The sequence below is a fragment of the Neolamprologus brichardi genome, chromosome 16, assembly GCF_056152115.1.
Source record: "Neolamprologus brichardi isolate AB-2024 chromosome 16, ASM5615211v1, whole genome shotgun sequence".
NCBI lineage: Eukaryota > Metazoa > Chordata > Actinopteri > Cichliformes > Cichlidae > Neolamprologus > Neolamprologus brichardi.
In genome coordinates this window covers 20337233-20364836 of record NC_142119.1, presented here as the reverse complement: position 1 = coordinate 20364836, position 27604 = coordinate 20337233, and the positions used below count along the sequence as shown (strand labels likewise).

The following is a 27604-nucleotide window of genomic DNA, read 5'->3' as shown; positions in this document are numbered from 1 at the left end:
GGATGAATTTTGTTAGATTATATGTAAATTATATGTAAATTAAATTATACTCTCAAGCTGGTTCGCGGAGAGACGCGGTGAAAGCGGAGGAGGCGTTGCGTTAAAGTGACGTTAAGGTGACACTTTTTGGTTACAATGCATTTTTTAACATTCCTGCCAGTTCTCTAAGAGTCGGCAGCCAGGTGATCGCTCTCAGGATCAGTGGAGGAATGCGCGTTTGTTGCACATGAGCATGGAGTAAGATGGAAGCTACACGCGCAAACTTTACAGATGCGCAATGTGACCAGCGCTGCCGAGTGAAGCAAGCTCCAGAGTGAAGAGAAACTGATGGACTGAATGGACGACGGCATGTTTTCTGGTCAGGCTGGTCTGAATTACAGCTTCAACCTGAGCGATGACCGAGAGTTGCTGGACGCGCAGGCGGGCTCGGCGAAGCTCTCCCCGGCGGGCTTTGTGGTGCTGTCCGTGGTGCTGGGCTTCATCATGACTTTCGGCTTCCTGAACAACTTCATTGTGTTGCTGCTGTTTTGCAAATTCAAAAAGCTGCGGACACCGGTGAACATGCTGCTGCTGAACATCAGCGTGAGCGACATGCTGGTGTGTTTGTTCGGCACCACTCTCAGCTTCGCCTCCAGCATCCGCGGAAAGTGGCTGCTGGGGCGCAGCGGCTGCAGCTGGTACGGCTTCATCAACTCTTGCTTTGGTAAGTTCTGCTTTTTTGAACAGGTCAAAGTTTGGGATGTTGTGGTATTTGTCAACTCATGCACCGTTTTACATTTCTGGAAATAAAACTGTGCGAAATATCCGCTGGTTTTGCAAAATTTATTATAAAAAGTCACTGAGACACTGAAGTCAAAGCTGTGGCAAATATGCTTTATTTCACATCGTCAAATGTAATTAGTTATTAGTCCGCTCTGTTGTGTTTTTCTGCGTAAGAGTCATCGGGGCTGATGGGGATTGGATGGATTAATAATATTTTCAGTAGACCATGAGACTCCCTCTTTAAATTACTTCGCTTTATTGAAGCCATTGGTATTCATTAACTTGGATTGTTTGCACAATGGTTAGTTTCTGTCATTATTCCAAGTAGCAGCTTTCACAATAATAACGCATAATAATAAGAATCTGTACATATAATGATAGCTGAGCCTGATAGATAATCAAACAAGCGCTCTTTGGATGGATCCAGATTCTTCTTCTTTTTTTTTTCAAAGAATTGTGACCCAAAGTCTGTCCACTGCACAAAGAGAAGTACATTTGACGGTTGATCACATGGATGTCTTTCGGTAAACAAATTATGTAACGGTGACACTGGTTCTGACCTCAGACCTGCGGGTTTCATGTCTGTACAGCCCGTTTCCTTTTAAGTCTGCTTATCAACAGACACTGCCCGCACCGTATCTGCAATCACACTGGCCAGTTGGTCCAGCGCTTCACTCTGACCTTCTCTTCCTCTGTCTCCAGAGGGAACGGGGATTGCAGTCAGATATGAGTATTATTGTACTACATTGTTCATGAGCCCTCCATCCCCTCTCTTATTAAACTAAAACATCATGAGCTTTTCAGCGTTTCTTAACATCTGGCTGGTTTGAGCAAAAGGAAGAGTGAAAAAACGAGTTTGTATTTTACAGTTTGTCACACAATGCATAGCATACTGATTTATTTAATGACGTATAAGTCCGTGCCCCCACACGGACGTATAAGTCCGTGCCCCCACACGGAATTATACGCCTTTTTTTTTTGTTTTTTTGCACTTTGACTATGTAGTTCATCCACCAGGAGGTGGTAGTGTCACAACCTGGATGCACTGACCCTCATCGCATTTATCAGATGATATGAACTCTGGAACTGTAGCGATTTCTATTTATTTACGTCTGACAGATTTAGGGCAATCTCGTGTTTTCATGTTAGGAGGTGAAACGTTTTTCCTACATTTGGCTTGCTCAGTGTTGATTGTTTTTTGGGGTCAGGCTCATATTTGCCACAGTTCGGGAAGGAAAGTTAATTCTGACACAATTGCTGGAACGTAACTCACCCACTTTAGTCTTTTACAGTGTGGTCAATAAACTCAAATTAAAGTGCAAGTGAAGGCCACAAGCCGAAATGCGTTGGTCAATTATTAAAGTTGTTCATCTTCCCTCAAGTGTTGCTGGAGTTCCTGCTATGTGATTTCATTACACATTCACGCAGTAGTTGAATGCATAAAATTATATACACTGAGTTGTTCTCATACTAGTAAAATTACTTTTCATTTCAGTTCCATTTTTTTTTATTATACTTTTACAGATTTTCATCTGACCTCACAAATGATATTTAGACTCTTATCATGAATACAGAAATATGTATTATTTTAACTTATCTCTGTTTCCATATCCTCTGACTGTGGTGTTTTCCTTCTGCCGGTGCTTGTGTGCTGGTTTACATCTGTTCATTTACCTTCTGTGTATTGTAAAACCGGATATGTCAGCAGGATATGTTGAGGCGGTGAATTTTCATTTTCCTTCACATTATGTTTTAAAGTCAGCAGCGTGCTTTGACTTTATTCTCCCCTGGGCTTCTCGCGGTGTTGCATTTTTAAAACTTGAACCAGCATGGTAACAGCTCACTGCTTATTTACTGGTGTCAAGAGAGAAGGTGCTGGAAAGCTGACAGAAGTCGGTAGATACAAAATATTTGCCACATAAAGTTTGCCAATATGAATGCAAAGAGCAGCCATATATTAGTCAAACATTAAAGCGGGTACTCGCAGCACCCCCACCCCCCACCCCACCCACCCACCCACTCAGCTCTACACAGACACATGCATGCATGCAAGCACGCACAGATAGAGGAATTACAATTTTGTAAACACATTTTAACACGGGGAGCATAGAGAAAGTTGGTTTAAATGACTTTAAACATGGCATGGTTGTTGGTTCGAGATGACTTGGAGTATTTCTGATCTACTGGGAGTTTCCCACAAAACCATTTCTATGCAGAGATGAACTGAAACAAAGAAGATGTCCAGTGAAAATGCATTGTGGTCAGACGAGAACTTACTGACTGCTCCGAGCTGTCAGGAAGGCACCATTAAATCAAATAACCACTTGTTGCAACCAAAGAATGCAGAACACATCAAACTTTGAAGCAGGTGGGCTATAGCAGAAAAACACACGTCTCACTCCTATCCTAAACTGAGGCTACAGTTCACATGGATTCAGCAAAAGGGGGCAATAGATGATTGAAAAACATTGCCTGTTCTAAGCATTTCTCCTGCAGCGTTCAGATAGTGGGGCCAAAAATTTGTATAAACAATATGAAAGCGTGGATCCATCCTGACTTCTATCAGTGGTTCAGCCTGGTAGGGTAATGCTATTTTCTTAGCACACTTGGGTCCTTTAATACCAACTGATGGTTTAAACCCCACAGTCTGCCTGAGCATTGTTGCTGACCGTGGTCATTCCTTTATGACTAAAGTGTATCCATCTTCTGATGGCTGCTTCCAGCAGGTTAATGCACCATGTCACAAAGTTCAAGTTATCTCCAACAGGTTTCTTGAACATAACAGCGAGTTCACTGTACTCAAATGGCTTCCACAGTCATCAGATCCCAATCCAATAGAGCCCCTCTGGGATGAGGTGTAACAGAAGATTCATATCATGAAGGTGCAGCTAGCAAATTTGCAGCAACTGTGTGATGCAGTCATGTCACAATGAACCAACATCCCAGGAATGTTTCCACCACCTTGTTAAAATCTATGCCATAAATAAATAGGGTATTTGTGAAGGCAAAATTAGGTCCAACCTGGTACGTTGTACCTAATAAAGTCTCTGATGTGGGTCTTATGCTTCTTTGTTATATGACATGTGTGCAGGATGTTAATATGTTTGTACCAATGATCAAGCACTCTTACCTCGTCCAGTACATCCTGTTCTCCCAAGTAACTGTTTTGTTAAAAGAACATTAGCGCCAGTGTCACATAGCGTGCGCTTGAAGATGGCAGAGCGCTTTGAGTGTCAGCAACCATAATACACTGATTGTTCATTTCTCTCTTTCTATATATATTATTGCCGTTATCATCTCCCTGTTATTCCTCCATCATATGAGACAGCATAAGGGCTGATTCAATATATATAACTGCCAGAGAGTCGCACATCATAACAGATCACAGTTTTTCTTGGCCTGAGGCTCAAACACGGGTAAAATTAAAAACAGGGCTAGGCAAACCATCATATACAGATAGAGAAAGCAATCAAGACATAGACAGTCATGCTGTCTTTTTGTACAGAAAGTATAAAGAAAACAGAAATGTTGAAATAATACATTTTATTATTTTTTCCAAAGCATCATTATGGCCACATTACAAGAACTTACAGTATTCCTAAAGACTTTTGAAATATAGTTGTTTCAGTGTTCTGTCTCCTGTCTTGTACTTACGCTACACGAGTGGGAAGGTGGGTGACAACAAAGAGCAGGAAGAATGTTTTACTTACTTTACTTAAAAGTCCAGTGATCTGCACACACTCAAGTAAACAGCTGATAAGAAGAAAGGACAATACACAGGGTGTAGTCTGTTTATTGTTCAAGGGCCTGACATTCACTTAACCTAACTTCTCAAAGCTTTTAAGCGACCCTACAAATCACTGGCTTACACCACTTGAGTAAGAACCTTGTAAGAATAATGATGTTACTGATGCTTTTGTTGCAAGCTGTAAGTGCTGTATATCATGATTACGTATATGCTGCATGTGTGTGTGTGAAAATGCATCGCATGGGAGTAAATGAGGCAGTGTAGGTTTAAGAAAACAATGGCTGTAATGAAGATCAACGATCTACATCCCAGAATGAAGATAAAGCAACTTGTGTCAAGAGACACCCAAACATAAAGATTTTGATAGTCAAAGTCAAATTTATTTCTATGGCACATTTAAAGACAAGCTCTATATATAAAATAATCAAATGACACAAAAATGTAGGACAAAATGACAGAATTTAATAAAGGAAAAAAAGAAGAAGAGAAAACCCGAAGAAGACGTAACACTAAGAAAAATAGTCAAAACTAATTTGGATTTAAAAGCCAGAGAATAAAAGTTTTATTCTGAGTTTTATTCTGAGTTTTATTCTGAGTACTCTGAGTTTTAGAGTTAAATCAAGAGTTAAAGGAGTTTTGCTTTTTGTTATCATTGTTTTCTTTTTAGCTTAAAAGCAGTAAGTGGGGATTGGTGTTTCCTTCTCTCTACACATTGTAAAGTAGCTAACAAAGTCATATAACTTACTAACAGTTTTACCTCAAAACTACTGCATTTTCTTTGATTTTAATCACATGTGAACAGAATTTTCCGGAAAAATAAATACATTTATGACAGAAAACAGCATGTTTTGGATGATCATTAATTAATTATTAACTGTAGGCCACAGTATGTGTCTCCAGAGTGTGGGGATTTACATATTTGTTTAACAAGTGAAAGATCCCTGCTCTGATATAAAGAGGAGACACAAATCCCTTTCGGGAAGGGCATCCAGTGTACAAATCTGCCAAATTAAACATGTGGTGACCTGCTGTCAATAAGAGAGCAGCTGAAAGTAGCTCTATTAATTGCAAGACCTTTCTTTCATGATGAAAGGAAGATTTTTTTTAAAAAACGAGACTATTATCTCAAAACCCTGGTGGTAGATATCCTTGTAGATGCCAGGGAGGGAACAGAAATAGGAAAAAACAAAGCAGAAATGGGAAAAACAACAACTGAAATAGGAAAAAAGACAACAGAAATAGGAAGAAACAGATTTCCAAAAGCACAAGGGAAGTGTTTCTGGGGAGACAATAACCTGACGGACCAGTTGCAGGAACCCAAAACATGGTAGTCGTGTTTTATCATGATTCATATAATACTGATGACGGATTTTAAGGCTAATAGTTAGACTAACACACTTCTCATCTTTTCTTTCCTCACAAAACCGATAAATCCTCCACTTTTAAGTGTCTCCCAGTGCAATTCTTAGCATATTTTGGTTTCTGCAACTGGTCCGTCGGGTTATTGTCTCCTCAGTAACACTTCCCTTGTGCTTTTGGAAATCAGTTTTTTCCTATTTCTGTTTTTGTTTTTCCTATTTCCATTGTTGGTTTTCCTATTTCCGTTGTGTTTTGTGTGCTTTTGCAGCGTTTTTCTTATTGTTGGTGTTTTCTTAAGTTGCAGTCTGTTTTCCTTCTCAGGGCCACCGTACTAATCACGGTAAACACATAAAAGTTAGCCGAACTTAAAAGTTCATTAGAAGTTTAATATTCTGATTATATTTGACATTTAACTTTTTCCTACAATAAAAACCAACATGTCGGATACTTAAATGAAAACATTGTCTGTTACTTTCCAATTATGTCTTTCTTGGGAATAAACTGATATAACTTACAACAAAATCACATTTTCAGTTTAGCAAAACTCACAATTTATCGTTCACCTTTGTAATCCTTTTTAATTAAACAAAAGCCAACAACTGGACTTTATCAAATTCCATACTTGAGAAAGTTATGCCTCGCTTGCATTCTCTAATGAAATATTTAACAGCTTAAGTACATTTTTTCAGTTTAAAAGTGTTTTCTTGGATTCCAGCAATAACACATTGCACTGTTAATATTCATGAAATACTAAAAATAATTCATTTTAAAAGGAATGTTAATACCTAAGGGCAATATGTACTTTTGAATATCTGAATATCAGATTTTATTAATTATCCTGCAAATTGTTGAAACTCTAAAATGCTAAAATGTACAAACACTGTACCACTGATTTGGTTCTATTAGTTTTTCTGTATATGTTTGGTTAACATTCACATTCAAAACAGTGACTGGCAGGAACTAAGTTGACATATGTTATGGAAATTTTAACAGTATCCTGCAACACAGCCAGTGAGCGTTTTGAAATGGTTTAATAACATATTTCAATATGGAGAGAAACCTCCCAGCCAAAACACTAGCATCATCTCTAAAATTTGACGTCTTATATACACCATCACAGACACTCTCAACCAAAGAACATTCCACAGCACATCACGTCTCCCTACAGCTTCAGTCCAGATCAACCTGGACCCTTTCCCACCCTAAGAAAAGTTACGACCACCCATCACCTCCCTTAAAGCAAGATGTCTGGAGATCTTCCAGTCTACAATGGGTCCTCTGTGAAGGTGCAATAAAACTTGGGGCTGACTTGTGATAACATTCTACATGCATGTAGAATGTTATCACAAGCAAACTGTCGACAGTACTCTTACTATACTAAAGAGAGAAAGTGATATTACTATTACTATGTGATATGACTAAAATATGTGATTAATACATGAGAAAATAAATCTGCCACCACACATAATTTTTATTCCCAAATAATCAAATAAACCTGAAATATTAATCATTAAATATGGTATTTATTTTTTGCAACCATCTACTATGCCTAAAGGAGACACTTAACCACCGCAGCGCTGTCTTTCTGTGTTACTTTTGTGGATGTTAGCAAGTTTTACAAGGACTGACACTGACCCAAACATTATTTGATGTCCTCATAACAGAAGGGGCTATGGCTGTCTTATACTTTATAGTAGCTAAAGCCTGTAAGCTGCAGAACCTTAATAACAGAAGATATCAGTGAGGGTGAGGTCAGAACAACAGATTGATTGCATGTCTGTTGTATTTCTTTTTTACTTAGCTTTAGCGAGAGTGACACAAAAAGGCAGGGAAAAAAGCCACAGTTGGAGGGTGGCAGTGCATCTGTTATATTTGGGGTTTTCGTCTGAAGGTGTTGGTTTAGCCACAAAAAAAGCTAAAAACAACACAATAGAATGTGGGGTTGCGTAATGGATGTCTTAACGTTGTTTTAATTGCACTGGCAATTGAAAATATTTGTATTTTCCCAGGAAAATGAGACATCCAAATATACATGGAATACAGTATATAAGGCAGAAAGAGTGCAACTGTATTATTGTAGGGTCAGTACCTTATGCGCCTTGAGACAACTCTAATTGTGATTTGGCACTATGTTAATCAAATTGAATTCAATTGTACAAGCTTGGATGTCAATATTTGATATGACACTTATTCTTCAACACAGCCTGAACCCTCTTAGGCAAGCTGACTGATTTCTTCTTCTTCTTCTTAGCCTTCAGAGAGACTTTATCCAAGGACAAATATCAAAACTCTTCTTTAGATTTTGACTGCCTTTTGTTCTGTTTTCTGCCAAGATGATCTGACTTCGCTGAGGTGTGGGGAGGTGAGTCTATGACAGATAATTGCAGGTCTCTCTGGGAAATGAGATTTAAATCTCAATAGATGAAGAAAGGATAATAATCAAAATCTTACAGTACTTTTATGTGTTTATAATTCCCTTAATTTTGACAAGATCACAAACATCACTGGCTGAAATGATGTCCCAAATCATGAAGAGCCTCCACTGTTTTTTACTGATGTCTATACATGTTCACTGTTCCTCCAAACACACAAATGGTTTGGATTCATCATTCCACAAGACCCCTTGCCACTGAATTTCAGTGCAATTCTTGTGTAATTTGCCATAACTCAGGCTGTTTCCCTTCCTTAATAATGGCATCTTGACATCCATCTTTCTACCAGAACATATCTGTTGAGGCTTCAGTGGATAATTGAAAAGCCATATGCATCTCCCAGGTCCTATGTCAGGTCTTTGCTAGTTGTTTTCCTGTTTAAGAACAGGACTTTCAGATATTGTTCAACAGCTGTAGATTTGTAGTCCTTACACTTCTTTTGTCCTCCACTTGTTCAGTTTTGCCAGTTTTTGAACGATACGCTGCACAAAATGCTGAGCTATACTCCTTGGGAATCGCCTTGTTGTTGCAGAAATGCTATTTTTTTTCAAGCCATGTTATCTTTGGCATTTTTTCATATATTCAGCTAAAGAAATTGGAACTAATTGTGTTTCTGTGCAAGCAATGTAAAGTCCTATCCCGTTTCTTTAATATGAGATTACAGATGCTCATTTTGTCAGTCTGGTACTAATAAGTGGACTTCATTGGTTTTTAAGCATAAGGTCTGGCTAGGATCTTTTCCCCTTACCTAACGGCAGTAAGGGTGTCGTTGCCTAGCCTGTCGAGGACCATCCATGGATATGCCTCCATTAAACATGTTGAATGATGTTACAGGCAGCATAATGTTCTCCACGGTTCTTCTAGACCCTTTGACATCTTTTATTATTTTTATTTTTATTTTTATTTTCTTTTATTTTAGTATTTCCTTGACTTATTCGAATAATGGTGTAATTAATCAGCATCTTGCTCTCTCTCATCTTTGCTCTTTCACAATTGCAAAAACTGGTGGAAAAAAAAAACAGTCAGAAAAGCATTTCCCATGTTACCGACTTGCAAGTGTTGCAATTGCATTAGTATAAATTTGGATGTGTTAGGATTAAAATACAGTGTACTGAAAATATAACACATGCATTTAATATGGGTTTATGAGTGTAATTACAGAGAATAGTTTGCCCAGGCAGAGGATGAGATGACATCTCCTAATTTGTTCAGTTTTTGGGCACTCGATAATATTAAGTGTCATGTTCAATATACAAGTAAGAGGCTGACATGAATTCTAATTACACCAGACACTTATAATTACATTATCTCTGACATGACATAAACACAGCCTTGGGGTGCATGTTGGAGACTTCAGTAGCAGTCCTGTAACTTGCAGCTTCATAATGGTTTAAGCATTAAAGGACTGATATGAATAGAAATATTAACATATTGTACTTTAAAAGGAATTTCCACAAACCTGCCACTCTATAATTTTTGACACACACAATAGTAGAAGGTACTGAGATAAAGTGGCAGTTGAGAAACTCAAGAAAATCATAATATGTGATAAATAAATCTGCCAGACTGAAGCTTTGTTTGACCACGTTTAAATCTGTAATGGTAGATTGATAAACATCTGCACCATTTATTCAAAAATGGAATGGTTTGACTGAAAAAAAGGTTTCAAATATTTGATTTATCAACTGGTATGTCTTTCTGGTTTCAGTGCTGCATATTTTGCATTTCTGGAATTTCAAGAGAATATGTCTCCTAACAGTTCATTTCTTAAATGCCAGGTTTCTTTGAGCAATGAGGTCTTGCATGGTAGCTTTATTCAGCTAGCTACATAAACTTTATTAAGTGGATGTAGTTGCGTTACTTCCCTGATGTTGCTTGCTTTTAAAATTCAACCAAAATGTGTTTATGTATTTGTATAGCACTATACAAATACATAAGCCGAAGCTATGCAGAGGGATAGAAAGATAGAGAGAGATAGAACAAGTAAAACATATGAATACATATCATTATGTATGGCATTTACACATAATTATTATGGAAATGGAACAAACAACATTTAGAAACAAAAAACAAACATGAGAAGAGTTGTTTCCCATGTTCACATTCACAGCTGTCTTGTTGGTATACAGTGACTTGCAAAAGTATTTGACTCCCTTGAACATTTCCACATTTTGTCACATTACAGCCACAAACATGAATCAATTTTATTGGAATTCCACGTGAAAGTCCAACACAAAGTGGTGCACACGTGAGAAGTGGAACGAAAATCATACATGATTCCAAACATTTTTTACAAATAAATAACTGAAAAGTGGGGTGTGCGTAATTATTCAGCCCCCCGAGTCAATGCTTTGTAGAACCACCTTTTGCTGCAATTACAGCTGCCAGTCTTTTAGGGTATGTCTCTACCCTTTGCACATTTAGAGACTGAAATTCTTGCCCATTCTTCTTTCCAAAATAGCTCCAGCTCAGTCAGATTAGATGGACAGCGCTTGTGAACAGCAGTTTTTAGTTTTGGTTGATTGGATTTAGACACCAGACAGGTCAGGGATAAAGTTATTGAGAAATTTAAAGCAGGCTTAGGCTACAAAAAGATTTCCCAAGCCTTGAACATCCCACGGAGCACTGTTCAAGCAATCATTCAGAAATGGAAGGAGTATGGCACAACTGTAAACCTACCAAGACAAGGCCGTCCACCTAAACTCACAGGCCGAACAAGGAGAGCGCTGATCAGAAATGCAGCCAAGAGGCCCATGGTGACTCTGGACGAGCTGCAGAGATCTACAGCTCAGGTGGGGGAATCTGTCCATAGGACTACTATGAGTCATGCACTGCACAAAGTTGGCCTTTATGGAAGAGTGGCAGCTGTAATTGCAGCAAAAGGTGGTTCTACAAAGTATTGACTCAGGGGACTGAATAATTACGCACACCCCACTTTTCAGTTATTTATTTGTAAAAAATGTTTGGAATCATGTATGATTTTCGTCCACTTCTCACGTGTACACCACTTTGTTTTGGTCTTTCATGTGGAATTCCAATAAAATTGATTCATGTTTGTGGCTGTAATGTGACAAAATGTGGAAAAGTTCAAGGGAGCCGAATACTTTTGCAAGCCACTGTATATCTGGTGCATGAATCCAGGTTGTTTCTGCTACAACATCGGTAAAAACTTTGTCAAAACAGAGGTAAAACTGTGGGAGTGAACTCTTTTATTCTGTTCTACAATGACTAATCTTTAGACAATATGTTAAACCAGGGAACAACCCACTTGCAATATAAACAAACAAAAGGTTAAGAGGATCCTGCAGACATTGTTTGTTGATAATAAAAAGTTTTAAGCACTGTAATTTAAAGGAAATAACAGATGTGTCTCATCTTGGCACAGCTGTCCAGGAAGCTTGTTCCACAGGTGAGTACCATAAAAACTGCTTCACTTTTGTTTCGTTCTAAATATGGGAATGTACATAAATGGTATGTTCCCTTTAACCTGAGAGTTCTGGGTGTTTTGTAAGGCACAAGTAGATTAAATGCTTCGTAAACTAGTACCAGTATTTTTAGGATCTGTCCTTTGACACACAAAAAAAAAACAAAACAGTGCAGAGATTTGAAAATAGAGTAATGTGCTCAAGATCAATAAAGATACTCTTATAATATTCTATGTATCTACTTCAAACATGCATCCATTTTTTAAAAATATTTTTTAATTGTTTTTATCTAGCTGTGAAAATCTAGGTCATAGTCCAGAATTATGCTAAGATTTCTGGTCTGGATTTAAGACTTAAGCATCTTCTATAAACAGGCTTTTATAGACTTTCATTCTTTTTTTTTTCCTTTTTTCTTTTTCAATAAAAACAATTTCAGTCTTTTCTGAGTTCATTTTCAGGAAGTTTTGGCATATCTACTCAATAATTTGTTTACTGCAACTTTTGTGAAAGTGTAGGGGACCATAGTCCTGAGGTAGCACTGATAGTTGTGTGTCATTGGATGTTAGGACTTTTTGACCTGTCACTATTTAGATGAATATTGTTTATTATTTTAAAGACATCTAAACTGAACATACTGCGCAAAGTGACATCGGAATGATGTGTTGTTGGTGTGTCGTTTTTCCGGTGTACAATTTTGGTCCAATGAAGAGGTTGTTTTGTAATGCCAGGTTACGTCTTTTTCTGACGTCTGCTTAACATCTAGTGTTGATATCCGTCCCTCTGCGTACAGGCTATTTATAGTCCAAATGTGGTCGTTGTCGTTGTCTTTTCAATGTCAAACCTACTAATTTTTAACATCAATTTAATACTGCTTCTGGAGGCTGTAGTCCCATTTTTTAAGAGGCTGGTGGGCATGTGTTCTGTACAGAAACAGTAATGCATGAGGGAATGCTGAGTGATCAGTGGATGTCCCCAGCTTCTCACAGCTAATTTGCAAAATGTGTGCATCAACAAAGATGTCAAGCAGGTAGTCCAGTTCATACATGCATACTTGTACAAACTTCTCGTACTTTCTGTTGCAACTTCTCTCAGTCCAGCTACCGATCACAACCACATTTATTTGCTCTTACAATCAGCTCTTCACAATAAAACAGGATACTTACAAAATGAACCATATATAATGCAAATGCTCTTTGAATCTTATTAAACATGTTGTAGTATGAATTCCAAATTTTATAATATTACATATATTAATCATATAAATTTCCTGTACCTGTCCTAGACGTCTACATGTCGACATTCAAACTAGGTCCACAATTTGGATGTCCAACCATGAATGTCGAATAGATGTCCAGAATAGCTCATGGACCGACAGACCCAATATAGACATGAGCTGCATGTCTATCAGATGCCCAGTGTTTATTGGGAAAGGTATTAAAAAGAGTGTTACCCATTAAAAAATGGGTAGACAAAAATGGGTAGACAATGTAATGGTCAAAGAGAGCAGTATCGGCCACAGGCCTTTGGAAATAACTAGGTGTAGGATATGATACGAGTCTGAAATGATCAAGAATACACAAAAGTTCTTTGGCAATGCTATTGCTGTGTTGATCAATATGCATATTAAAAACACCAACTAAACAATGTTAAAGTCATGCCTAATGGCAATCTAGTCAATCCTTTGCACTTTATTTTGAGGGTCTATAAAACTGAAATTTGGAGGGGCTGTTTCAATAATAACCATTGTTTTTGTTTCACGAGGTTTTATTTAGGAACATAAAATCAAGATAATTTTTGGAAATAAAATCATTAAACAGGATGAGCTTGCCAGCCAGACTGGACCTTGAATAAAGCTAAATTTAGTTTAGTAGAAGCATTACCTAAAACAGTCTGTGGCTGGCATATAATAGGAGTTATTAGATTAGATGTATTAGCTGTGTGCTTTGAGTTCTATTGTTGTGTTTTTGCCATCAGCTATCTAGGTTCACCAGTATGTTTAGAGAAATAACATGGGAAATCTCATCAATGATACACTTCTGACTGCTGCCACATGATATATCTTTAATTTGGCATGTGTTAATAACATAGTAACACTGTGCAAACTGTGTAAATGAGAAAGGTAATGAACTGTAGAGAAAAAAATACCGTGGGTCATGAGTCCTAGGGCCGGATTTGAAAAATGAGACAATTTGATGGTCAGAGCAGTTTGAAGCATATAGATGCTCTGCAAAATGCAGTAACATTCACTTAATCTAACTACTTTGTAATTTACAAACACATCAAACATCCCATGCAAATATCTATTTCTTTCATGTCTGATGCTTCATGTGTGCGCTGTGTGTAAAGCAGTAAAGTGCAGTATGTGGGATGGTAGGGCGATCAGGGCGATCGTGGCTCAAGAGTTAGCAGTTCGTCTTGTAATCGGAAGGAGCCCCGGCTCCGACAGTCTCGGTCGTTGTGTCCTTGGGCAAGACACTTCACCCGTTGCCTACTGGTGGTGGTCAGAGGGCGAGGTGGCGCCAGTGTCCGGCATCCTCGCCTCTGTCAGTGCACCCCAGGGTGGCTGTGGCTACAATGTAGCTTGCCATCACCAGTGTGTGAATGTGTGGATGACTGAATGTGTAAAGCACTTTGGGGTCCTTAGGGACTGGTAAAGTGCTATACAAACACAGGCCATTTACCAGGGTAAATCCAATCAGCCATAGTTCAAGGAGGTAGATGCATGAATTTAGAGGAAAAATACTGCACCACAAAAAGCACTGACAGATTGAGCTGAAATTAATAGTTATGGGATGGTGACTTTGCTAGACAGAAAAAAACATCATGATGCTGGAAAGCATTACACTGTATACAGAGGGTCATCCCTCTGTATACAGTGTAATGCTTGGCTTTTTGGGAAAGACACCAATTTTACCACCAAGCTCTACATGAAATATTTTGTCCTCTGTGGCTGCAGACAGCTTTGGATCCTCTTGTGTTCTCGGTTATGCTTTTTTCTCATAAAGGTCAAATTAAATGACCTGGTAGCATTTCCGATGGATTCTTGAGGGTTTTTTTTCTTATGTCTTGGAAGCACTGGGTGCTGGTCATGCGTAGGGCAGAGATAGGACTTGTAAACAGTATCAATAGTCATAGCCTCAGGCTACTCTCTCCTTCTGGTACAACCATTCTAAGCAGATAATACATAGGAAAAAAAAGTTATTTAGTAATTAAGCATTGATTATACTGTGCTGTACACATGGACAGATGAAGACTCAATGGCTAAGCAGTCACTTCTTAAAATTCCGTTGTCTCTAGAGACAAGTCAGTGTCGTCACAAAAAATATTATAATTATTAAGATTATTATAAAATGGCAAGGTTTATAAGAACACAAGGCTTTATATTTGACAGTGATTATCCAAATGTAATTAATTACTCCGTGAATGATATTAAATGAAGAGGTGCACAGTCTTTGGTACACCTCAAAGAAATGTTTTTAATTAATTAGCACAATGAAGGTGGCTGTTTGTTGAATCACTTGTTGTGACAATCCCTTAGCACAGTGTCTAAATCCCAACTGACTGCAGGTAAGATCAGACACAATGAGTCACTGTGATTGAGATTCATTCTCACAGATATTTCAGTTTGACTGAGGTGCATTTTGAAGCTAAGGTGAACAAGTGTTTCTCACTGATTGTAGTGAACATTTTGTTTGTTTTTAATTAAATCTTTCAATCTTTATTTCTTTTATACAGCGGCACAATATTTTGTAAAGACCTGACCCTAAATCGATTAAAGCTATTGATTTGGTACTCTCGTGAATTTCCCACGAGGACCATGCTGTTGGCTTTTGTGATTCTGGTGGAAGTTTATTAGCTCAAAAATTCATGTACCTTGCAGTCACCTTTAAGATTTCCTCACTTTAAAGTGAGTGTTTTTTCAAGAACAACCAGCATTAAAGACTAAGATCATATAATATTGTTTTCTGTACTTTTATGACTGCCTGTTGTTGCAATTTATTGTATTATAAACTGTATAAATGTTTATTGCCCTCTTGAGCCAGTTACATCCTACCCCCACTGCCTCACGCCTCCACATCTCTGTCTTTCTCAGGTATAGTTTCGCTGATCTCTCTGGTGATCCTCTCCTACGACCGCTACAGCACCCTTACTGTTTACAACAAGCGTGGGCCAGACTACCGTAAGCCCCTAATAGCCGTTGGGGGCTCTTGGCTGTACTCCTTGTTCTGGACAGTGCCCCCCCTACTGGGCTGGAGTAGCTATGGCATAGAGGGGGCAGGAACAAGCTGTTCTGTGTCCTGGACTGCTAACAGTGCCCAATCGCACGCCTACATCATCTGCCTCTTCATTTTCTGCTTGGGTCTGCCTGTCATAGTGATGATCTACTGCTACAGCAGATTGCTTTGGGCAGTCAAACAGGTACACACACTAGCTGTCAGACACTGACACTTAGTCACACATTAACTGCATACATGTGAATGTCTATGCTGTTTTTTACTTTAGGAATAAGGTGTCAAAAATAAAGCTACAAGTTGCTGAGTGTGATTTTGCACCTTTGAACACCAAACACTGCAGATGTCAAACATGGCCGAGAGAGCTTTTTTGCTTTTTAATAACTGACAAAGGTGATAAAACTTCAGAGCTTCATATGAACAGATCTCTGCTAAGATAAAACTAACATGTAAGACAGAGGAAGGGGTAGGTTTTGTGCACTGGACAACTGGATAGATTTTCATTATCATAAGTCTTTGTAGGGTTATCAACTTTTCTCTGAGGACCCACTGGGTCACCTAATCTGTCGTGTCCCAGGAGGGCTATTTTCAGAAATAAATGTCCCCAGCGTGAAATGCATGTAAGGTCAATAAAGTTGTTGTAATCAACCATCAAATATTCAGATCTGCCCATTCTTTTATTTTTGCTGACTTAAAGAAAGAAAATAAAAGCTAGCTGATGTATTTACCCATCAACAAAACTGTTTAGTTTTTCTGAACAGTATAAATTCCAAGTCAATTTAAAATAGAGCAGCACTGCAAACAAAAGTCTTCTGATTTTTACTGCACACTGATCTATTTGCATGAAACTTGCTGAAAATCTAGAATACACCTGACAGAAAAAAATTTAGCCTTTCCCATTTGTTCTGTTCATGTGGTATCACATTGGAAAGGTAAACATTTTTCTGTCAGTCCTATTTAAAACCCTGACATGTTCCACATCCATCTGAGATATGTCTCAGACAGAAGTTATAAAATCTGACAGATGACAGGATCTGACATCAATGAGATTTTCTGCAAAGCTACAATGAAGTTTGATTGAAGAAGTTTCTGGCTAAATACATCAACAGTACATGTCAGATTTGGTTGACAGTCTATAAATCAAGGCGATATCTATCCCATCAAAGTTCAAGCTACTCCACTCAGCTAATGGAACAGAGCAGTGCTGCTAGAAGATACGTTCCCACCACAGTCATATTCATAGAACGCAGATGTTTATGATGAGTTTACTGATGAGTTGCAATATATTCATGCCTTCTGCTCATTTACATAAAAATAAAAGCAAAGAAACGTGACACATGGTTTGTGGGGAATCAGTCAACCAATCACAGTTTCTTTGGTGATTGGTTCATGGGTATTTTGTTTTTCTATTTTTAAGCGAGTGACTTCACTTGTCTTGGGTAAATAAATAAAAGCTGTTCTACTCCTGTTGCTTTAGATTTATTCCTGAGAGCAACAGGAGGGTAGCAGAGGATTATCACAGCATTATGACTCAGACAAAGCCTAAGCTACTCAACCATCTTCTTGGGTTTGTTTTAGGTTGCTTTAATATAGTGGTTTTAAAGCACTTCAGGAACTCAGACTGATCCCCTGGTATCAATAAGCAGCTTTTTTTCAAATCCCCTCCAAGTATAATTATCTATGTTTGGATCATATGAGATAAACTGGTTTTATTTCAGTTTCATTACTTTTGTTTAACTTTAAATGAGCTATTAAGTTCATAACATTTTACACATTGACCTTCCTTTGTCAGGACACCAGTTTCCAGCCTAATAAGTTCAGGTTAAATCAAAGAGTGCATCTAACTTTATACAGTTTGGCTGATGCTTTACTGCTGAACTAAAGCAGGCCACTCTGTGTTGGTGCAGATAAGGTGATGCAATGGGATCTCCATGCATACGGTTTAAAAAGAAAATTATGTAGTTTTACAATACATACTCATAAAAAGTTGTGACATGTAACATATCCATCCATTAATTTTCTGCCACTTATCTGAGTTTGTGTAAAGAGAGCAGCAGTCTAAGAAGAGATGCCCAGACCTCCCCTCTGTCTATCCATCTAAGCTAAGAGATGTAAACTTGTTTCTGTCTGCCCCCGAGCTTGCTCCTAGTCAGATGTCCCAAACACCTCACTTAGCTTCTTCTGTTGTGGAGGAGTGGCAGCTCTACTCTGTGCCCTCCTGAATGACCAAGCTGTTCAATTTATCTCTAAAGTTGAGCAACAATCCTCAGTTGTCAAACCTGTCAAAGTTTGCATGGTTCTCACCACTCAATAAGGAGGAACTAGGTCCACACCAGTACTGACATTGTGTTGGTGGAAAAGAGGTATATGAGTACTCACCCTTGCTATTAATTTTAATCAGTAGGCTCTCATGGGATTGAAAATAAATGGTTGCACCCAGAAAACTATAATTATAAAAGAGACATTTTCAAACACTTGCCAATATATCTAAAAATATGTCGGGATAATTCACCAGACTATCACATAGAGACAAACAACCATTTGCACTCACAGGTAATTTAGAATCACCAATTAACCTAACCGAACTCTAATGACTACATGACTTTTAACTGTGGGAGGAAACCAGAATACCCAGAGAGAAACCACTACAAACTAGCCAGATTGTGGATTTGAACCCAGGCCCTTCTTGCTGTGAGGCAACAGCACTAATCACCATGCCACCAATCCAGGGTTAACAAAAGTAGGAAAGCTATGATTTCTAAGGCTTGATGCAAAATTTTCTGTATGTTTTTGTGCTTGACAGGTTAAACCACAATAAATAGCAAAAGCATACACGTGGTGTGTGTGTAGTTGTCTGCCTCTTATAACTCCAGTGATTTTACTGCAGTTTGAAATCTTGTGCGATCTTGTGAATTTCATGAGTCCAGCAACTAACCACTCTTACTAGATTGTTCTTGTTGAGATGACATGATACAAATTAAGCTGTTAAATTTCATACAGATCCTACATGATTTAATTACATTCAAGATAGAAACATGAAATTTTTGTGTTCAAATTACAAGGTAGACTTTATTAATGTAACAACCACCCAATTTAGAGGCGGCTGCTCGACTTGACTGAGATGGATGCCTTCCTCAAACCACAATCCAAAGCGCACGAGACTGAAATCCCGTGCGGTGTCACGAGATTTAACATTGATATATCATTGACTTACTTAACTCGAACATGATATGAACAATTTAATCTACCCTCTCTGCATATCATGTAGTTTCTACACTATATAGTTACACTTAACTTTAAAGCATGAGGCAATTGTGTTAAATACACGCAAGATGCTTACATAAACCCAAGAGATGGCCAATCCCTTTTTGTCAGTGTAAGATTTGTGATGACTCGTGAGCCAGGTGAGCTACTGCTGCATTTTGTTTGCAATTACTACATGAGAGCAGTGAAAAAGAAGTAATTTTAATGTTTCCTAGATATAAGACACACTTCAGGAAATTCAAATCAAAATTTTCCAGAAATATTTTTTTTCCTCTCTCTCCTGTTCCGTTATTCACAGGTGGGTAAGATCCGAAAGACTGCAGCCCGGAGGAGAGAATACCACATTCTGTCCATGGTGCTGACCACTGCAGCCTGCTACCTGCTGTGCTGGATGCCTTATGGTGTTGTGGCAATGATGGCAACATTTGGCCCACCCAACATCATTAGCCCTGTGGCCAGTGTAGTTCCCTCACTGCTCGCCAAGAGCAGTACCGTCATCAACCCCCTCATCTATATACTTATGAACAAACAGGTAAGTCGCTATTATGTGCATGTGCGTGTCTTACCTAAAATCAAGAGTTATAATTTTGAAAAACAGATTTGAACATGTACAACAGCTTTATTTACACAGTAGAAAAAGACAAACAACAGCTGAAATCATAGAACTGCTTGATTTAAATATCAATTCAAGTGTAATACCAAGAGATTTCACTGACCAAAGAGAAATAAAAAAAAATCAAGAAGAATGCCCTAAGGCTCTTAAAAGGGAAACAGAACAATCCCTCTCATTACTCACTCCTTTCCTCTTCCTCATCTGAAGAATACTGCAAAAAGGTTGCTATAGAAAGAACAAATGTTAAACAATTCTTCAGAGGCAGTGTGGTACAGAAATCCCCACAACACTTGTTAAAAACTCGACATGAAAAATAGGCCTCGAGAGTAAAGAGCAGACAGAAAGAGGCTCGAAGTGGTAAATGTTACACGCATGTCTTCAAACATATTTTTCAACTCACTACTTCACTACCAAAGAACATTAATGTCAAGTTTGACTACAATGTCCCATCTTAAAAAGAATACAAAATTCAGTTAAGCTCGACTTTTGCAGAAAGAAGCACCTAAGAAGTCCTACTGTTACTCTGAGTCCTCATCCCATGAATAACCCACCCAAACTGGAACACAATTAAAGATGAGATTTGGCACAATATTAAAGATGCAAAGATGAAGTAGCCAGAAGGCATTGCACCTGATCAAGCACTTCCCATGGAGCGGCTGATAGCCGCACTGCAGATGAATGTGATCCACAAGCATGCAATAAAATCTGCAAAACATCACTTCAGTAAAAGAAAACCTTGCAAGCACGAATGCCTTTCACAACATTAAAGACAATGGTGCCTACTTGCATCACAGTACAGCACAGACAGTTTAAGACCTAGCCCTGCTCCTGAATTGCATGCTCTGTGCATTGGAAAGTAACCTGTTACTACAATGCACACGTACAATACGTTCAGGGCTTTCACACCTTCAGTGTGCTACAATCACAAGCACATTTTATCGTTTATCGCAACTATAAGACGTACAGCAGAGCGAAAAAACCTGCATTGTTTAAAATGAATCATAAGTCCTTAATTAAGCATCTAAACTACCTCCTCTATACAAGTTATGCGTTACTGCAATCGCATTACATTTGTCACTATTGCTGTAATGTTTGGCATTACTGAGCTAATTCAGTAACAACATTACAAATAAAACAAGTTGTTAATCACATTACAAACGTTCTTCATTTTTTTGAGCAAATAGGGGGGAGAAAACCCAACAAAAATGACAAAAATGCCTTTTCAATGTGCTCATGTGTGGGAACAAAAACGGCAGAGTGTAGAGGTGTGCGCAGATTTCCCAAATTATTGCACAAAGGGACATGGATGTGATGGTGAAGTGCAAACTGTGGCCAGGCTAGAGACCGATATCCACTGCTGCAAACATGGAATCAAACCCCAACAAGCACCTGCAAAGGCAAACATGCTAACACAAAGATAACAGTGAACGGTGCTTCCGGAGTGTAAATGGCGACCTGGACGGAGCAACTAAGACTCGATTTCTAGCAGGCACAGATGAACACACTCTTAGCATCGCACAAAGAAATGTTGCTTGTTTCTACAGAACAATCACTGGCGCCTCATTTATTTGTGCTCTGTCGGTTGATATTCACCAACTCTGTCAGCTTTGGGGCTCCAAGAGAAAGATCATGTCCTCCATATAGTAATCACGTGGAGTTGTTAGGTATGTGGGCGTAAGATTTTATGTTACATTGTTAACTAGAAATTAGGGGGATATTGTGCATCAACTCAAAATTAAAGTGGGAGATTTGAAAAAAATAAAATACATAACATTTTTGCAAAATGACCCAAATATTTGTCATACACCTGCTACAGCGACTAATTTAATTAATTGAAAAGTTGAATGACTTGTCTGGACATAAAGCAAGTGTTTAAGGGGGTTTGGAAAAGAAATGTGTCCACAACAAAACATCAAAATATTTTTATAAAACTTCAACTGAGTCAGCTACACGAGTGCAAGAAAAAGCTCTTGTGAGAATGAGCAAATTCTTGATTTAGAGAAATTCCCTTTATGTGAAGCAGTACGTTTGTCATCCATGTAATTTACTGAATTGCCACCTGATTATTAAATCTGGTAAACAAATGCATAATATCAAAATTTACAGTACATAAATACTTTAATTTAAAAAAAACACCAGTGGTAGTAACTGTCTTTAGCTGTCTAAGTCGTACAAGATGGGGTTTTTTTCGGGGGGGGGGGGGGGGGGGGGGTTTAAAAAAAAAAGCTTATGTCCTTTGGTAAATACTGACAAATTCCAGATATTATCCAGCTCCTGTTAACACCAGCTATTATCTAAGTGATACTATGCTCTAGTGTTTCTACTGAAGAGCGACATCATTCTATTTAAAGCAACATTTCTATTATGTTTTCATATCTTTCAACAAACCACAACGAATGGCACAAGATCAATCTGTTACAAAGAAAAAAAGATGCTCTCATTCCCACAGACCGAATACCTCGAGCTCGCTGAAGACACGGCACTCTGTAAACATAAAATCCACCCTACCTTGGAGACAAAGTAAATCCGAGGTTAGTACAGGTCCAAATTCCTCTTTCATAATTGTCTCTACTCTGAGCTGCGGGTAGGCACAGACTAATACCAGAGGATTCAGAAAATATGAGACATTTATAGTTGTAGGGAATGCACTTCATGCTGTTACGCAATAAAGAAATAACCCCGCAGAGATGAGCTCCAGCAAGGGTTTGGCCACAACACGCAGTGTTAAAATTACATTCATTAGAGAGTGAACTGACCGTCAAAAACAGGGGCTGGTGATTGCTGAGGCATCACTTCGGAAAGTCTACTGCTCCACACATCGAACTGATTGGTACTGCAGTCCTGCTAGAGTGTGTACTGCATGTGTCTGAACAGTCACAAGGCAACCCGAGGAAAGTGTTCAGCTGACTGCTAGGCACAGGGTCACGGCTGTTCTGAGTACCTGTTTGTTCTATTTTGGCCCCGTTTACTCTGATTTAAGTACAGAAATGCCCCCCCCCCCCCCCCCCCCCCAAAAAAAAACAAAAACAAAACAAAACAAAACAAAACAAAACAAAACGTGACAAACTGGTGGTTATCAGTCAGCGTGCACAGAACAATAATTCAGTAATAAGCTCAGTAGTATGAAATCAACCCCTCATTACAATGATTTTGCAGGAATATGTACAGTAACGTGATAGCTTTGACAGCTCCTCTCATCTTTCTTTTAGTTTGCATTCTTCTGCATGTACTTTTGCGTCGAGTTTGTGTACCTATGACATTCAACATGGATGATTTGTTTATTCACAACCCTTTGGACCAGTATATATATATATAAAAAAAATAATTATACAATTCGCCGTTATAAAGAGTGACAGTTCCTTAAAGTGGAAAACCATCCATAGTACTGAGAAACACAGATTTTACATCACTGGAAACACACCCAGTTATTAAAAACTCACTTGCCTACCTAAAACAAGATCAGTTGCTACCCTAGTCAGCTCCACAGCTAACGTGGCTCAGCTAAAGCAGAGAGAAATTTGATATTATTTTATTTATTTATTTTTTTCAGCTCCACCCTGGAGACTCTAATTTCCAGCCTCTGGTCAAGTATACCATCGTAATAAAGACAAGGTCTTTCAGAAACCTCTATGTTTATCCGTCCCTGGAGGGCTATGGCTTATGCTCTTCACGTGTTTTATTTGAAACTTGCAAGCTTCAACCTCCTTGTCCATAGGGGCATTATTGCACCTCTCCCATGGTTAGCCTGAAAAGGCCAGAAGTGTGTGCGTGTTCGTGTGTGTGACGTCCGGGCTCATGAGGCCAGGCTTCATATATCAGATGTCACAGTTCACGGTGCTGAAGCCTGGAAGAGTGACGCGTCCTTTCCTCTCGAGGTCACTCACAGGGCCCATGTTGATTCGCTGGATCAGGCTTTTCTCATAGAGGAGAGGATGGTAGGCACCCAGTGTGCACGCAGCGTCATAGTAGGTCTCGTGGTAGTGGCACAGGTCCGTCTGCCTCATGGAGGGAATGTACTCGTACACGTGCACCTGCTCGCACAGCGCCATCATCAGGAGGATACCTGCAATGTCAGCATACAGGAGAAAATAAATATTTTTACACAACACTTGCCAACTAAATTAGAGTTCAACTTTTTAGCCAAACATTTGAGGTCCAAACATTACAAAATTATTAGAACATAAAAATAACATATATACTTATAAAATACAACGCTAAAACCTTCTGTTCCTGTCTTTTATTCTCTCTTCTTTTAAGGCAATAGTCCCCCAGGATCCCTGTCAAAACACACATTCACACCTGGAAGCAATCTGGTAAAACCAAAATCTAATCTTATGGCCAAAGAGAAATTAATGACATCCATTTTATTTCATCTGCTCCAGGGATCAAAGTAGAGACGTTACAAACCCGTCGTGACATTCACAAAACGGAAACTCTTAAAGCCGGGAGATAAGGTAAATCCTTTCAGTTTTCGTAAAGGTCGCTATCAGCGTGGGCCGATAACAAATACACGGCCTGGTGGGAAACATCTGATTATCAAAGGTGTGCGAGCCTTTCGGGCATTTGATACGTCTTCGGAAAAGGAATTTAGCACAAACTTGACAAATTTCTATTAGATCCGAAAATGTGCAAAGGACAAGCAGAGACTAAAAGTGAAGCTCAACTGTGCTGAAAGAGGGGAGGAGAAAACTATAACACTGCGAATAATATATGAAGTCTTCGACTTTGCCTGCTTTAGCAAGTTCTGGATTTTTTTTATGCTGTGAAATGCAACTAAAACAAAGAACAGTGACCTCACACATATATTTTAGCAAGGACTATTTAGTCAGAGAGAATAATTATTCCTTCCGCAGTAATTATATTTGGTGGTATGGCTGGTGATATGTTCTGAGACCTCTCCACTCCCCCATTGTGCAAAACCTGAAGTGGGGAGAGCTGCAGCAAGACCTCCAACAGTGGCATTATTAGAATTCTATATTCCCCCTAACAACTGTACCCCATTAATATGAAGGCAAAGCTGAAAAACATGAGTTACTGATGACAGAGTTGTAATTTGGATGGATGAGTCACTTCCACAAGATCCTAAGGATGTCATAAGGATGTCTGTGCTATAGACCTTCAAAGAAATGAAGCGCCAAGTGCTGGAGGTAACCTGCTTTACCATGACAACAGATCCTTTTCTTTTACCAACCATCACTTCGTTTTCAATTTGGGAACATTAAAAGAATTATTTACAGTTAGATTATACATAGAGTTTATGTAAAGGCATATTTGTGCAGCAAAAAAAAGAAGGAGAATGTTTGGAGAAAATTTGGCAAAATCATAAATGAGTTCTCAATCATACTCAAGTTCTCCTTCTAGCGGATCTGTGGTATAGTGTTTTAGAAAAGGTCCAAAGGGGGTTACAACTAGTGTACTCCTGCTGTCAGTCCCCCGCCTGGATAAATAAGGCGGTTGTTGTCAGGAAGAGTATGAAAGGATATAAAATCTTTGCCAAATCAAAATATGCAGATCCAGTCGCCATGGAGATTCTTTGGGAAATAAGAGAGCAGCTAAAAGTGCCTTCTTTTATTTGCAGTTTTGCTTCTGGTGTTGGCTAAAAAATATTTGTGGTCTCCAAAAAGCAAACCAACAATTTCAGTCAGTCTGAACATACCATTAGGCCATTTTCATTTGCATATGCACTCCAGTCTTGAACTGGTCAAGACCTTAAAACAATGGAGAACACAGATATCTAACAGACTGTTCGATTTCACCCCTGACAGAATACTGTGGCCAATAAATTTACAGCCACCAAGTGAACTTTTGTATACACCACCCTGCATACTTATCCAGACAGCACCATTTCCCTATGCAAATAATTTTTTCTTTACTATATGTGAGAAATGCTTCAGTTCAGTTTACTGTTTGTAAAACACCTTCGCCTGCTTGTGAGTGTGCAGTGATTCCACTATTTTCCTCTCCCTCTCAGTTTTACAGGTGTTTCCTGATTCTGTTTCACTGCGATCGCTGGTCATCGGAGAAAGGCGACACCTCGATGCCGTCCAAGACTACGGTAATCCACCTTAACCGGCGCGTCTACAGCAACACGGTGGCCTGCACTGCCCAGATCTCCACCGAAGCTCTCAACCAGTGCTACAGCACCGCAGACACCAAGCACACAAACCCTCCAGAGGTCACCCCCTGAACATGAGCATTAATCAGACAGAAATCACCGCCATCACAATGAAGCACGAATAACCCACAATGTGAACTCCAGTGGACTGTGGACAAGAGCTTTCAGAAAGTAGATGTGCTTTTTCGTGTTATGTGTAAACTTGTATTTGTAGACCATAAATGTGCCCTTTTAAAACTTTTTTTTTTTACTATACATAACACAAAAGTGCTAAACGACCACAGAAATGCATGTAAAGTATGCAAACACACACATACATGAACACCCATGTGTGATGCAACCAGACATGTTGGTATCAATCAGTTTTATCATCCACCACGCACCTTCTCCTGTTCAGTACATGCAAAAAAAGAACTTCATTCAAAGTTTTTGCGTCTATTAAAAATATGTATTTTTTAATAAAGGGCACCGTCACTGTGGTGGGTTCAAGGTTTTAGTCTGTTTCTGAACTGATGTGTATGCATTACATTAATTTCAGTATATATTATATATAATATATTTCAGTATATTACATATTCTTAGTTTTCATCCTACAGTTTAAAAAGGTCAAATTTATTTTTTGAACTACAGGATCTTTTTTAATTTACATTTTAAACAAAGAGTAAAAAAAAAAACAAAAAACAATAAAACAGCGCCTGTTCCTTGGTGCTTTTCAGTCGCTGTGTCACTGTAAATGGGGAGATCACTGCGCAAACTTGTGATTTGATCAGCAAGGAGACTGACGTAATCATCATTTAACTCTGCTTTTCCTCTTTTCCTCCTGCTGCTTTGGCTTTAGATGTTGAAGAATACGAAAGGTTAAGGCCCCAGAACCTTATCCTTATTACTTTTATCATGCGTGTACTTCAGTTTTGTTCTGCATGAAGGCATTTATTTGAATTGTGTTAGTTTTTGTGTTTGTGCTGTGCTTTCTTTGGTTATGATTTAGTTGGTCTTACAAAGTTGTTTCTTTGCAGGTGTTTTTGCAGGTATGATTTCACCTTCTTTCCAGAATAAAAGGGCCAGTGTTTCAAAATGATTATCCAGTATGGCCAGCCACAGAAAAAGGATTCCAGTCTGATGACTGATGGAAATTAAGGGCATATCTCGGAAACACAATGCACAAATTTAGGGAAACTGATTACATTTAGCTGGCCTTACTTAAATGACAACTGCAAGACATAAAGCAGATATCAGTATCTTACTGCTTTTGTAGATCTAGAACTATAATGGACCAGGACCTGCTCAAGATAAAGGAAGTTACAAGTGAGGTCAGAGTGCTCAGACCTCAACCCACTGACATAGAGTTGCAGAAAATATTGATGAGTCATTTTCTTGGATAAATGATCTCCTCGCTTTTGTGCAGTGCCATTCAGGACCTACAGAAAATGTGTGATTGAGGTTGGTGGTTTCTCAAGAGGCTGCAAGCAAAAAAAATAAGCCACAAAAAAAGCTTTGCTTACTTTTTCCAGTCTGCGATGCAGCTGACTGCTCAGTGTATTCAATAAAAACAAGAAAAGCACTGTGTTATTAGTTAAGTCAAATTGTGTTTGTAATTGTGACTCGGATGAAATTCATTTTAAGAGTAGTCTGTTCAGAAATGCTGGGTATTACA

The 27604-nt window shown here is 38.7% G+C and overlaps 2 protein-coding genes across 6 annotated transcripts in view; one reads left to right on the top strand and one right to left on the bottom strand.

The window, feature by feature from the left end:
* Positions 1–217: 217 nt before the first annotated feature.
* Positions 218–26022, top strand: tmtops2b (teleost multiple tissue opsin 2b). Its single transcript, XM_006788267.3, has 4 exons — positions 218–703; positions 15820–16145; positions 19521–19754; positions 25807–26022. Exons 1-4 carry the CDS (start codon positions 337–339, stop codon positions 26020–26022), a joined length of 1143 nt encoding a protein of 380 aa, XP_006788330.2. The 5' UTR covers positions 218–336.
* The window catches only part of st6gal2a (ST6 beta-galactosamide alpha-2,6-sialyltranferase 2a), a 42596-nt gene continuing 37865 nt past the window's right edge, over positions 22874–27604 (bottom strand). For all 5 annotated transcript variants that reach the window (XM_006788268.3, XM_006788269.3, XM_035906757.2 and 2 more), the window contains one exon: positions 22874–23898. In XM_006788268.3, the coding sequence (XP_006788331.2) occupies positions 23651–23898 (248 nt within the window). In that variant the 3' untranslated portion in view covers positions 22874–23650. The remainder of the gene's footprint in view (positions 23899–27604) is intronic.